General features: G+C 38.7%; 1 protein-coding gene across 18 annotated transcripts in view; it reads left to right on the forward strand.

Annotated features, from left to right (window-relative positions):
• Positions 1 to 6,807: 6,807 nt before the first annotated feature.
• The window catches only part of NEB (nebulin), a 219,245-nt gene continuing 211,213 nt past the window's right edge, over positions 6,808 to 14,839 (forward strand). For 17 of the 18 annotated variants that reach the window (XM_070768009.1, XM_070767914.1, XM_070767927.1 and 14 more), the window contains exons 1-5: positions 6,808 to 6,914; positions 7,528 to 7,612; positions 8,160 to 8,224; positions 11,472 to 11,513; positions 13,133 to 13,333. In XM_070768009.1, coding sequence (XP_070624110.1) covers positions 8,189 to 8,224; positions 11,472 to 11,513; positions 13,133 to 13,333 — 279 coding nt within the window. In that variant the 5' untranslated portion in view covers positions 6,808 to 6,914; positions 7,528 to 7,612; positions 8,160 to 8,188. The remainder of the gene's footprint in view (positions 6,915 to 7,527; positions 7,613 to 8,159; positions 8,225 to 11,471; positions 11,514 to 13,132; positions 13,334 to 14,839) is intronic. The other variant, XM_070767988.1, reaches the window with a different exon arrangement.

The raw sequence follows: 14,839 nt of genomic DNA on the forward strand, positions 1-14,839 counted from the left end.
TAAAAATGAAGCCAGTGGAGAAAAAACAGAGAGGGAAAAAAGACACAAAAACTATCAACTTGCAGAAAAATTTAACTGTTGGGCAGGAAAAGAAAAATAATCATAATATATGGGGTTCAGCTGTGAACAGCGTTTTGTTAATCATAATAATGTAAACAGTGAATTCTGAATTATATAAATAAAACCTTATTGGGAGTATAGAGATGGGAGATGAGGCTTGTGTCTGGTGAGAGTGGGGTTTTATATAAAAGAAAACTAAAGGCTCATCTTCCAAGGTAGGAACCTGACATATAATACCAATGACTGAAAAAATCAGAAAAGAATAATAGAGAAATTTTGTTAACTGTGTAGAGATAAATAACAAATGATTCCGCTAAAAGGGTTAAAATGATTGTCTCCAGGGTGGGGAAAAGAGAGGAATGATGGAAACAGGAGGCACTGATTTTAGTAAGAAGCCTTGCAAAACTATTTGATTCTTAAATAATGTGCAGATATAATTTGGTTAAAATAATTAATGAATTCAAACTGCAACAACAGAAGCTCTAGTACAATGCCATCTCCTCCATAAAATCTATTATGGTCTCCAGACACGACACTTCTGAACTTCGGTGTTTCAGAAAACATCATCTGAAGCTCTGCTCTTGGTACCTACCTGTACCCTGCTTTGTTTTGTAGCCAATTATACAGTCTTACAGGCTCCCCTGGTGGATCAGTGGTTAAGAATCCCCCTGGCAACGTAGGAGATGCAGATTTGGTCCCTGGGTTGAAAAGATCCTCTGGAGAAAGAAAGGGCAATCCACTCTGATATTCTTGCCTAGGAAATCCCATGGACAGAGGAGCCTGGTGGGCTACAGTCCGTGGAGTTGCTAAAGAGCTGGACACAGCTTAGTGACTAAACATCAACATACGGTCTTATAGCCAAACTCCTATTGATTCATAAATTCTTAGACTACGGTCTGATTTCAGAAGTTTCACAGTAAGTGAGTATTTCAGTCTAATATAAAGAGTAAAGATACCAATAAAGTGTTTAAAATGTATTAATAATTTTAAAATAATAATGGTTAACATTTATTGAGCACTTCTGTGAAAGGCATGTAAGGAGCTACTGATAAATCAATGTATCGATTTATTCTTCTTCCACAGAAGAGGCCATCAATAGGCCTGAAAAATACAGGGGTTCTTTCATCTTGAGGGCATAACTCCAGGTAAGCATTTGGCACCCCACTCCAGTACTCTTGCCTGGAAAATCCCATGGACGGAGGAGCCGGGTAGGCTGCAGTCCATGGGGTCGCTAGGAGTCGGACACAACTGAGCGACTTCACTTTCACTTTTCACTTTCATGCATTGGAGAAGGAAATGGCAACCCACTCCAGTGTTCTTGCCTGGAGAATCCCGGAGACGGGAGAGCCTGGTGGGCTGCCGTCTATGGGGTCGCACAGAGTTGGACATGACTGAAGCGACTTAGCAGACTTAGCATACTTATTTTTTACTTTATATATTTTTGTACTATATGTTTTTTAAAAGACTCATTATTTTTTAATGTAACACCATCTTTTAAAAAGCACGTGGTGAATAGTAAGTCACCATTCTTCTAGTTTGCAGCTTCCAAGTAAATGATCATATTACACACATATATTTCTTGGTGAGAAAACCTCTGAAAACAAATGAAATCAACAAGTATAATTAATTTAGATGGAAAGATGATGTTCAAATTTTACTGCCATATGAATCGTAGAAAAGGGAGAGGTACCTATGTTTGAAATGTGAGATTTCTTCCTAACATTTAACCTCCCCCCCCCAAATCATAACAATACGTTTAGTTACAAATCCACATTAAGATGGAAGTGACCTATCGAGTTTTGCCTTAGAATAGGGAGTGGAAGCTCCCTATTCCACGTTCAAGGTCAGAAGGGGCAGCGGTGAGGAGATACCCCTCGTGCAAGGTAAGGAGCAGCGGCTGCGCTTTGCTGGAGCAGCTGTGAAGAGATATCCCACGTCCAAGGTAAGAGAAACCTAAGTAAGATGGTAGGTGTTGCAAGAGGGCATCAGAGGGCAGACACACTGAAACCATACTCACAGAAAACTAGTCAATCTAATCACACTAGGACCACAACCTTGTCTAACTCAATGAAACTAAGCCATGCCCGTGGGGCAACCCAAGATGGGCGGGTCATGGTGGAGAGGTCTGACAGAATGTGGTCCACTGGAGAAGGGAATGGCAAACCACTTCAGTATTCTTGCCTTGAGAACCCCATGAACAGTATGAAAAGGCAAAATGATAGGATACTGAAAGAGGAACTCCCCAGGTCAGTAGGTGCCCAATATGCTATTGGAGATCAGTGGAGAAATAACTCCAGAAAGAATGAACGGTTGGAGACAAAGCAAAAACAATACCCAGTTGTGGATGTGACTGGTGATAGAAGCAAGGTCCAATGCTGTAAAGAGCAATATTACATAGGAACCTGGAATGTCAGGTCCATGAATCAAGGCAAATTGGAAGTGGTCAAACAAGAGATGGCAAGAGTGAATGTCGACATTCTAGGAATCAGCGAACTAAAATGGACTGGAATGGGTGAATTTAACTCAGATGACCATTATATCTACTACTGAGGGCAGGAATCCCTCAGAAGAAATGGAGTAGCCATCATGGTCAACAAAAGATTCCGAAATGCAGTACTTGGATGCAATCTCAAAAATGACAGAATGATCTCTGTTCGTTTCCAAGGCAAACCATTCAATATCACAGTAATCCAAGGCTATGCCCCAACCAGTAACGCTGAAGAAGCTGAAGTTGAATGGTTCTATGAAGACCTACAAGACCTTTTAGAACTAACACCCAAAAAAGATGTCCTTTTCATTATAGGGGACTGGAATGCAAAAGTAGGAAGTCAAGAAACACCTGGTGTAACAGGCAAATTTGGCCTTGGAGTACAGAATGAAGCAGGGCAAAGGCTAATAGAATTTTGCCAAGAGAACGTACTGGTCATAGCAAACACCCTCTTCCAACAACACAAGAGAAGACTCTACACGTGGACATCACCAGATGGTCAACACCGAAATCAGATTGATTATATTCTTTGCAGCCAAAGATGGAGAAGCTCTATACAGTCAAAAAAACAAGACCAGGAGCTGACTGTGGCTCAGATCATGAACTCCTTATTGCCAAATTCAGACTTAAATTGAAGAAAGTAGGGAAAACCACTAGACCATTCAAGTATGACCTAATTCAAATCCCTTATGATTATAAAGTGGAAGTGAGAATTAAGGGACTAGATCTGATAGACAGAGGGCCTGATGAACTATGGAATGAGGTTCGTGACATTGTACAGGAGACAGGGATCAAGACCATCCCCATGGAAAAGAAATGCAAAAAAGCAAAATGGCTGTCTGGGGAGGCCTTACAAATAGCTATGAAAGAAGAGAAATGAAAAGCAAAGGAGCAAAGGAAAGATATAAGCATCTGAATGCAGAGTTCCAAAGAATAGCAAGAAGAGATAAGAAAGCCTTCTTCAGTGATCAATGCAAAGAAATAGAGGAAAACAACAGAATGGGAAAGACTAGAGATCTCTTCAAGGAAATTAGAGATACCAAGGGAACATTTCATGCCAAGATGGGCTCAATAAAGGACAGAAATGGTATGGACCTAACAGAAGCAGAAGATATTAAGAAGAGGTGGCAAGAATACACAGAAGAACTGTACAAAAAAGATCTTCACAACCCAGATAATCACGATGGTGTGACCACTCACCTAGAGCCAGATATCCTAGAATGTGAAGTCAAGTGGGCCTTAGAAAGCATCACTAGGAACAAAGCTAGTGGAGGTGATGGAATTCCAGTTGAGCTATTTCAAATCCTGAAAGATGATGCTGTGAAAGTACTGCCCTCAATATGCCAGCAAATTTGGAAAACTCAGCAGTGGCCACAGGACTGGAAAAGGTCAGTTTTCATTCCAATCCCAAAGAAAGGCAATGCCAAAGAATGCTCAAACTGCTGCACAATTGCACTCATATCACACGCTAGTAAAGTAATGCTCAAAATTCTCCAAGCCAGGCTTCAGCCATACGTGAACCATGAACTTCCAGATGTTCAAGCTTGTTTTAGAAAAGGCAGAGGAACCAGAGATCAAATTGCCAACATCTGCTGGATCATCGAAAAAGCAAGAGGGTTCCAGAAAAACATCTATTTCTGCTTTATTGACTATGCCAAAACCTTTGACTGTGTGGATCACAATAAACTGGAAAATTCTGAAAGAGATGGGAATACCAGACCACCTGACCTGCCTCTTGAGAAATTTGTATGCATGTCAGGAAGCAACAGTGAGAACTGGACATAGAACAACAGACTGTTTCCAAATAGGAAAAGGAGTACGTCAAGGCGGTATATTGTCACCCTGCTTATTTAACTTATATGCAGAATACATCATGAGAAATGCTGGACTGGAAGAAGCACAAGCTGGAATCAAGATTGCCGGGAGAAATATCGATAACCTCAGATATGCAGATGACACCACCCTTATGGCAGAAAATGAAAAGGAACTAAAAAGCGTCTTGATGAAGGTAAAAAAGGAGAATGAAAAAGTTTGCTTAAAACTCAGCATTCAGAAAATGAAGATCATGGCATCTGGTCCCATCACTTCATGGGAAATAGATGGGGAAACAGTGGAAACAGTGTCAGACTTTACTTTTTTGGGCTCCAAAATCACTACAAATGGTGACTGCAGCCATGAAATTAAAAGATGCTTACTCCTTGGAAGGAAAGTTATGACCAACCTAGATAGCATATTTTTTTTTATCTTTTATTTTTTTAAATTTTATTGTATTTAACTTTACAATATTATATTGGTTTTGCCATATATCAAAATGAATCTGCCACTGGTATACATGTGTTCCCCATCCTGAACCCTCCTCCCTCTTCCCTCCCCATACCATCCCTCTGGGTCGTCCCAGAGGGATGACCAGCCCCAAGCATCCAGTATCGTGCATTGAACCAGTATACTAACGCATATATATGGAATTTAGAAAGATGGTAACAATAACCCTGTATACAAAACAGCAAAAGAGACACTGATGTATAGAACAGTCTTTTGGCATTGAAATATGTATAATATCATATATGAAATGAGTCGCCAGTCTAGATAGCATATTGAAAAGCAGAGACATTACTTTGCCAACAGAGGTCTGTCTAGTCAAGGCTATGGTTTTTCCAGTGGTTACGTATGGATGTGAGAGTTGGACTGTGAAGAAAGCTGAGTGCCGAAGAATTGTTGCTTTTGAACTGTGGTGTTGGAGAAGACTCTTGAAAGTCCCTTGGACTGCAAGGATATCCAACCAGTCCATTCTGAAGGAGATCAGCCCTGGGATTTCTTTGGAAGGAATGATGCTAAAGCTGAAACTCCAGTACTTTGGCCACCTCATGCGAAGAGTTGACTCATTGGAAAAGACTCTGATGCTGGGAGGGATTGGGGGCAGGAGGAGAAGGGGACGACAGAGGATGAGATGGCTGGATGGCATCACTGACTCGATGAACATGAGTCTGAGTGAACTCTGGGAGTTGGTGATGGACAGGGAGGCCTGGTGTGCTGTGATTCATGGGGTTGCAAAGAGTTGGACACGACTGAGCGACTGAACTGAAATGCACTGAGGGAGTGAAAAGACATTAGTCAGTGAGAATCACATGCAGGTAGAAAATTGTTGGATAGTTTTTATACAGTGTCTTACACTCTGACTTGCAAATAGAGCATTATTTTCTAATAATATACTGATTTCCATTTTATTTGCTCTTGCTCTTCAGAAATTGAGTCCTTTTGTACCTGCATTCATATTTTGCCTCTCAGAGTCTTCTGAAATAAAAAAGAAATCAATAACCCAATTAGTTACATCTGAGGGAGGCTCTGTCTTCCTAGCAGCTAGGCCTGCTTATGGAGAAGGCAATGGCAACCCACTCTAGTACTCTTGCCTGGAAAATCCCATGGATGGAGGAGCCTGGTAGGCTGCAATCCATCGGGTCACTAGGAGTCAGAGACGACTGAGAGACTTCACTTTCGCTTTTCACTTTCATGCATTGGAGGAGGAAATGGCAACCCACTCCAGTGTTCTTGCCTGGAGAATTCCAGGGACAGGGGAGCCTGGTGGGCTGCCGTCTCTGGGGTCGCACAACGTCGGACACGACTGAAGCGACTTAGCAGCAGCAGCAGCAGGCTTTCTTACAAAAGGAGAAGGTAATGAGTATGATCTTGGCATTCCCCTCACTGGTTTAGTAATAGAAAAATGATGGGGCTAATCTCTCTAATTATGCCCTGTGGGTACCTTAGCTAGCATCACCACAAAGTATTTTCACCTATCACATCATTTTATCACATTTTTAAAAATTGGTTTTACCAACTTGATGTTTTCTGGATCTTATCCCTCTATTTCTTTCATATCAACACCTGTAACTTACCAGGCTCACCAGGTGAGCTGAATAAGAGCGAGTTCATTTATCTCCATGAAGATGGAAAAACTGGTGAGAAGAAAGCAGTTTATAGGAGGGTTAAAGCCCTCAAAGTCATGCTGATTTTCTTCTAAGTTCTTTTGCATGAATATGATATTAAACACAGAGCAGTAGGAAATGAGAGATTAAATCTCAATTTGAACCCCATATGCTGGAAGTTAGGTAAAATTCCATTACATTTGAATACTTCTATGCAAGCAATTTGTTACCCTTTATCCTTTAGTGGAATTGATGAACAGGTGGTTTTCAGAAGATCACTTAGTATATTTAGCTTCTGAAATTTGAGCGACTTGGGATCTGATTGGCTGCTCCAGCCACATGATAATTCGGAGCCCATGTTCCACACCAGCTCTTGTCTGGGGTTGTCAGGAGGGGAGAGTTGGGAGAGGCTTTGCTGCTGAGGAAATTTATTTGGTAGATTGAAGGTAAGGCCAATTTATGGCTTTTTTTTTCTGTAATATTCTTTTAGGAGAAGTTTTACAACTTCCCTTGAGGTATTTTCCAAACTCTGGGTCTTAACTGGGGAAATGAGTGATGCGAACCTGACTAGGAAAGTCTATAACCCTGTGACCCAGCTCAGGTCTTGCTTATACCTGACATGTAGTGTGTGATTAAATCCTATACTAACCAACTTCCTGCTTGACCCAGTTGGCTATCTTGTCTAATGAATTTTTTTTTATGTTTTTGCCTTTGTTTTTCCTTTTTTCTAAATATATTAGTATGAAAAAAGATCTATGTCCTTCGTTCCTATATTTATCTGGTTCTACCGGACTTCATTTGACTCAGAAGGAGCGGCAGTTTTGCTAGCTTAACAAAACCAGCCACAGCTGGGGTATTGGTTTACAAGCAAATATCTTTGGGCGAAGGGACAGCTGCTTCAAAACATCATCTACTTTTACCCAGAGAGAGAGAGTCCTCTCTGGCGTCAAAGAAGGCCTTGGGAGATCCCTTTGCTGGTTCCTGAATTAGCAACTTGGGCCCAAGACCCACATCTCGAATGAACTTCAGTCAATGCTTTAACCATTTGCTGTTTTTCAGGTTTGATCAGAGCTACAGAAACGAAAGAGGAAAAATCCGTACAAGCCAATGGTGTTTGAGAAGAAAATAACCCCGTTGCCTTGAGGTTTCTATTTTTTCTTTTCAAGTCCGTTGACAGATTTATTTTTATGTGTTCTAATTTGAAGCATAGGCTCTATTGCATACAATGTCGTGTAACAGGATGGAGACCAAAGGCAGCCCTCTTAGAATTTTGGCGCTACCAGGAAGAACTCCAGCTTTTTTCTGAAAGCCAAGTTGAACTTTCCCTAAAATTTTTCCCTGAAATTTTGCTTGAAATTTTTTTTTTTTTCCCTCCAAGTATTTGGAAACGTAAATACTCTGTTCCTTTGACTCCAAACCCTCTCATTCTGTCACCTCAGCTTCATTTTACAACTTGAACTAGACGGATCATATAGCTAGAAGTAGCAATACGAAACACATTCCAGAGGGAATTGAGAAATTGGAAGCCTGTTTTTTTAGACCAGAATTTACATATCTCCTCTCACTTAGCCTGCAAAAATACATGAGTATATAGAACAGATTAGCCTCTAATTCTGTTTTTATAATATTATAACGTGATTTCAGACCTGGGGGTAGATTCTAATGGATTTTCGTTTGTCTGGAATATGAAGTTTGTAGGTGCCACTACTACTCTGGGAAAATGGCAGATGACGAAGAATATGAGGAGGTGGTGGAGGTAAGATTTTTAAAACTTCTGAGTCTGACAAGTGTATTTATGTGGCGATAGTCAAAGCCGTGTGGGTGAATTAATTGTTTGAAAACTACATTGTCTATTATAACTTCACAAAGAGTCATCGTTAAAGCATAAGAAAAGGAGTATTTTACGTTCCGTTTCACTATAATTATGTGGGATTAGAACTGAAAAGAAGTATCACTGTTACCCATCTTTGCTTTTCTTTAAATTCACCAAAAAAAAAAAGTATGGGGTAAAGTATGGATTTTCAACTGTCTGCTGAAACTACCTTCTTCCCCACTTCCCAGCCCCTGTAGCCAAAGGAACAGAGGAAACGAAGAGAAAGTTCTGAGAACTGAATCCTATTTCTTAATGTTTGCACAGCCACAGAGGGAAAAAGAGCTACTTACTCCTTGTTTCAGCAAGCTAATTATCTGTTTAGGGTGAAATGGATTAAGCGTTCAGAGAAATATATATATGTGAGATATATGTATATGTAAGAGTTTATACATGTGTATATGTGCACACACACAAACAGGTAGAAATCATGGGGCTCACAAGTGACAGTTGGAGCCATACTTCCCCACAAACTCCATCCTATTTACCCAAGGGAACAAGACTAGCTTTTGCATTTGAATTTTGAAAAAGAACAAAAGACCATAGTGGGCATCTTGAAAAATTCCTTCAAGGTTATTGAGATATCTGACATGATTTATAAAGTTGTTGCTTTATATTTATTTTATTTTAGTTTTTATTATATTGTGGTTTTTCTTTACCACTTCTTGCCTTTACCATCCATGTAAATATATTGCCAATGAAATCTGTAAGTCCTTAACAATTACCAATTAACAATGATGATTTAAACATGTGAAAATATCTCTTAAGTGCTCGAGATACATAGAAGCAGTTTTGAAATCTGTGCTTTTTAGTAAGAGTGAAATTTAAGTTACCCAGAATCAAATTCCAAATGAACATGCCAAAATCTATCTTTAGAATATTATTTTATTTGACAGTTTATACTTAGATCAAGAAAATTGCTTTTATTATTGAAGGATATGAAGGGAAAAACAGACTGACCTTCATTCAATGTAACATTCAACCTCTCTGGTTCAAATGCCAAAAGCCAGATTCTTCAGTGTGCAATATTTTCACTTGGGCACATTTTACATACATCCCTGCTGGTCAGAATAATCATTGTCAAGCACTTACACAATTATAAATTGCCTTCTGTATGATGGTAATACCAGGAATACCTTTTAGCCTCCATCTTAAATATGCCTTGTCTTCCTTAAAATAATGGTGTTAACTGATCATTGGAAATTGCCCTTAGAACTAGATTTGAAGGATTTAACCAGGTGTCATAAAAATGGAGGAGGCTATTTTTAGGCATCTTTTCCTTGCCATATTGTTCCCTGTTTCTGGGACCAGCAGGTGATAAACTAATAGACTTTCTGCCAGAGAGAATTGAACCAAGGTCTCTCTGACCTCAAAAGATGCCATGAGAATGGATTGGTGGCAGATTTAAGGCAATAGGTAGGGAGGAATTCACAAAACTAGAACTAGCTATAAAGATATTTCTCCTGGGGTTCTTGGACAACTGAATAAAGTTGTACTGTCATTCTCTAGTCAAATTTAAACTTAGTACATCTTTGCCTTTTCCTTTCTTTCTATCATACTATCTATTTAGTGGCACACATCTAAAAAAAAAAAGTGAGATTTGGCTTACAAGTTAATGCCAACCATTTGGATAATGTTGCCTTTTTTTGTAAGCTTTTTTCTGACATATTTACTAATGATGAGAGCTTAGCAAAGGTAAAATTGGAAGGCTACCAAAGAGCTGCTTTTACTTGGATGCTAAGAAAATCCAAAATAGTTGTAAATCATTCACTTTAGTTGAAAACTTTTCAAGTCACTGCTGTTTTGTGTGGCCAGAAAAAAATGGTTCCATGTAGATCAGCATCAAATAGCATTCCCTAAAGTGTCCAAATGGTATTTCCCATGTGATGAAGACATAGCACATAAAAGAGATTCTCTGTCCTGTAAGAGCTCGTGATTTCTGTTGCTATGTGTAAGGACACAGAGACAAAATTGGATTTCAAAAAAAAAAAAAAAATAGTACAGGAGCAGAGGAAGCATAAGAGTGGGAGACATTAAGCAACTTTTATGCTAATTTTATTGCAAGTGAAACAGAGCATGTGGCCTATGGACCACAATTCAGTAATCTGATGAGAGATCATTTAACCAAGGGCAAAAGAAAGGAGGCCCCTGAGGGAAATTTTGCCTTCAATGTTTTTTTTTTCCCTCCATCCCAAGTATATGTTTTGGTGGTCAAGAAAAAATGAAGCATAAAATGTTACTCGTTTTGTTAACTGAGAAAATGAGCCAAGTGGTTTCATTTTATCCCTTTTCTGTATGCCTTGGCCTAAACCATTCTTTCCTTCTGTTCATCCAGCAAAGCTGGGTGATGCTAAGGGCAGGATTCCACTCTCCTTACGCATCTGAAACAAAATGTCAGCCAGTTCTTATCCACATCTATTTATTGCTAGTGATGTCAGAAGTAGTACAAAAGTAGATTTGATTTCAGATCCAGCCTGCAGGCACCTCAGAACTATCAGTGGCAAACTGCTGCCTAACTTCCCCACATTTTGTGATGAGGAATCTCATTGTAGCACCCCTTTCAGGACCTTCATGTTACCAGAAGGGACCTATTCGTAACTCCAGAAGAAACTCTTACTACTTAGTCATCAGGTGATATAGGGATAATTAAGATGTGTATATGCTTTCAGATCTATCATTTTCATGAGAATGATATTTTAAAATTTTATTTACACTGAGGTTTCTGAGGTTTTTTTTTTGTCAGCAAACAGTGAGTTTTTTTATCACAGTTCCTCTCTGCCCAGTGCACACACTCAAGATATTGTTATTATATTCTCAGCAAACTCTGAGAGTACCATAAGAAAACATTTTATTTCTCAAGCAAAATAGCTTCACCAGATAAATAGCCATCCTCAGATACCTTTCTCATCACCCTGCATCTCCTTGTCCAATCTGATGGCTTTCACTGTGGCTACTCTGATGTTTCACATAGTTGAAATGGGTCCCAAAATATGAACAGCCCCCGCCATCTACTTCCTTCCCACCAATGTTGAAAACCAACTGGACTAATGAAATAAACTAAGTGGTTTAACTGAGGCAAAGCAGAGGTGATTCCTGCTTTGGTTCTAATGATACCTTTGTTCTCTATTTCTAGTATTACACAGAGGAGACAGTCTATGAAGAGGTGCCAGGGGAGGTAAGATCCAGCCCACATCTGAACAGGCTGCATGCTCAATAAAGCAGAAGGTTTTCTCCTTTCTCAGACTCCCAGGGCCACCAAGCTGGCAAAAGGGAGAATCTGGAGGTCACTCACCTATGTGCCCAGCAGCCAGCAGTATACATGTGAATGTTACGTGTTTTTACTATTCAATATATCCAAAATGGCTAGGGATGGTTCCATTACTTGGGTGATATTTTTTGGTGTAGGTGATGTTTATTAGAATAATGCGATTGGCTATCACCACTCTCTGCAACAAAGGTGGGGCCTTGGACTTGAGATTTGCGTGGGGACCAGCAGTTTCACTGTGTAGAGTCATAACTTCTTGGGCACCAACTCTGCTCAAAAGAAATGAAGCCTCCAAGCCTTTTTCCTTGATGATAACGATAAAATGCTACTTAGAGTTTGGCACATTAGGAATTCTGAGAAAGTCATTTCCATAAATATTCTAAGCTGGGACTTTTTCTTTTTTCAAGCTGAAATGTCTCTCATGCTTAATTTTCTGCATGGAGCTGCTGCTTTTAAGCATGACACATGGTGATATGGATGCCTAACCCTGAAACCTGCATAAAAACTAACAACTGTAGATTTTGTAAACTGGTTAGTTTCTCACCATCAACCATACATCAGTAGTAAGGGGCGGAGAGCAATCTATTAGCAATGATCTGACACAAATCAGGTTGTGTGTCATAGATGTACAATTTCCTTATTATTTAGGTTTCTCTTTTTCCTAATTGATGCTGGAACTCTTCCTTTAGTACAGATGATATAAGCTGGGAAGGAAATTTTACTCTGAGATGCATTGAAAATTTAACTGCTTATCTACTTTTCTTACACATTTTTTAACTTTGGATTAGACCCAAACTTTGGACCTTGGTTTCTTCCACTATAAAGTCTATTGTAATAAGCAGCAGTTTCCCACCTACCACATACTGTTGTGAAGCTAACTACCCCATTATGTTGTCATCATCATTCATGTTCACGTAGGCATTTATTAGTGTAAATGGCACTCTAGTTCACTTTAATTAACTAAGCCAAGAGAATGGTAATCACTTGTATTATTGATGTGATTCATTTTTTCAAATTCATCATTCTTTGTCTCATGTAACGGAATAAACACCTGAAGAACAAGCAACTTTTTCTTAGAATCATTTAAAAGTTAATATTAAAATAAAGATTCGAGCTTTGTTTGCCTTCATTTATTTTGTTCCCTGATCCCGGTTTGCTTTCACTTTACCATGCAGTTTAAGAAGATTTTTAAATGATTGAGAATATTTTTGTTTTATTTTTATCCTATCTTCAAGTGTTCCTTTAGGCAAATGGAGTTTTAAGGCAATGTTGCAAGTAGGTAAGAAGTAACTTTTTTGTTCCAGGCAATCTGACACAGTCAGCATTCAGACTTATGTAACATAATGTGCCTTCATGTGGATATGGCATGTGATTTCCTGCTTTGGCCTGTTTTAGATGTGAAGTATTAATAACACCAGGAATATCGATCTGACTTGAAGTTAGAATAACGTATATCAAGATCATAGTATTACAGTTTTTACTTTCATAACATTGTCAAATTTTGATACAACTTCATGCCAAATTTTCAGACAAGAACAAGATTCTATGAAACTACGACAACAAGGACATCTGACTATGAGCAATCAGAAACCTCCAGACCGGCCCTGGCACAGCCAGTACCTGAAAAGCCGGTGGAGAGGAAGAGGGTTATTCGAAAGAAGGTGGACCCTTCAAAGTTCATGACCCCCTACATTGCACACAGTCAGAAAATGCAGAATCTCTTTAGCACAGTAAGTTTCAAAAAACTTCTACTTATGTGGTTTTACTGCTGAGAAATTACTGGTCTCAACCAACTGTGTTTTGGATGCTGGCTGGACTTTGTTTCTCAACATTGTATGAGACAAAACTTATTTTACAGAAATATAATGTCTCAAAACTCTTGAATTCTGCTTTCACGTAATTTACTTGCACCATTGCAGCCAGCTTCAGGGAAAGCATCCTTATTGAAATTATCCTCGCAAAGTAAGCGTAAGGCCAATTGTAAAGAATTTATTGGTGTTTAATCACGATTTGTTTGCCCGTCTAGAACAATGAAATCAGAGTTACAGATTTATAGAGTTAGATATAGATTTAGTTGAAATCAGTTCACATAAACTAAATAGCATTTATTTATGCTATGTCTGAGCATGATGCCTCTCTAATAGACTAGCTAACAGTGTCTCTAGGAGGTATAGAGGGAAAAAGAATGTGATCTTTTAAAAAGATCTTAAAATGTGATCTTTCTAAAAGATATTAAAAAACCAAGATCAGGCTAAGAAAACTTACCTGAAATTGAGGATCAGAGTGTTCTGTAACCTGAAACAGAAGTATTTTAACTGGCTGCACATCGAATTTCCCTAAGATTCTATGAGCTCTAAGACTACTGATGCCCAGGTTGTGCTAGTTTATTTGTCCAGGCAGCCTTGGGACCTGTAGAGGATTTTGAAAACTTCCCAGGTTCTAATGGGCAGCCCACACTGAGAATCACTGCTCTTGAAGATGCCTGTCTTTAAATTTCCATGTCCAATTCTATAAGTTACACTGACTGGCAGCAGGTTTAAACCCTTTAAATGGAGCTAACTTGTTGATTGTCCAGGGTAGACTGAGGTCTCAGTAAGTGGCCTGATTGCACATCTTCTGGAGGCTTAAAAAAAGATGAAAAGTACTTGGGGAGCATCAGGTTATATAGGATTAATGCTTATGTCAAAAGCATCATGTTGCGGTTGGCCAATAAGTATTCATTTCTGGTCGAGTGTTAACTACTAGGGACTGTTTGGTAAATTTCTACTTCAGAGTCTTGAATCATTCAGAATTTAGGTTTTCTAAGACCAAGATTTTTAAAAACAAAATTATCTTACCTCTTTTATCACTGCAGTATTCATCAAAGATAGAAAAATTTATTGTCAATTTATTGCCATAAACACCTCATTAATTCAAACAGTAATATCCTAGAATTTCTGATAGTCTGAACAAAATGTTGGCAAAGGTTTGTAATATTTTTAAAGTGGTTAGAAATGAAGTCAGTAGTATAATTTAGATTGTTGACTATTCCACTCAAGAGTCTTTTTGAAGTATTAATAATGATAAATTATGCATATTACTGTTAAAGCAAGAACTCATATATTTAGCAGAAATAATAAAATTTCATTCCTTCTCAAAATTCTTCATAATTTATACTTCCCATTAATTCAGATGGTGTCTCAGTTATCCAAATCACTGAGATTTAGCTGCAACTTCTGAACTGAATGTTTTTTCAT

Source organism: Bos indicus, chromosome 2, assembly GCF_029378745.1.
Source record: "Bos indicus isolate NIAB-ARS_2022 breed Sahiwal x Tharparkar chromosome 2, NIAB-ARS_B.indTharparkar_mat_pri_1.0, whole genome shotgun sequence".
NCBI lineage: Eukaryota > Metazoa > Chordata > Mammalia > Artiodactyla > Bovidae > Bos > Bos indicus.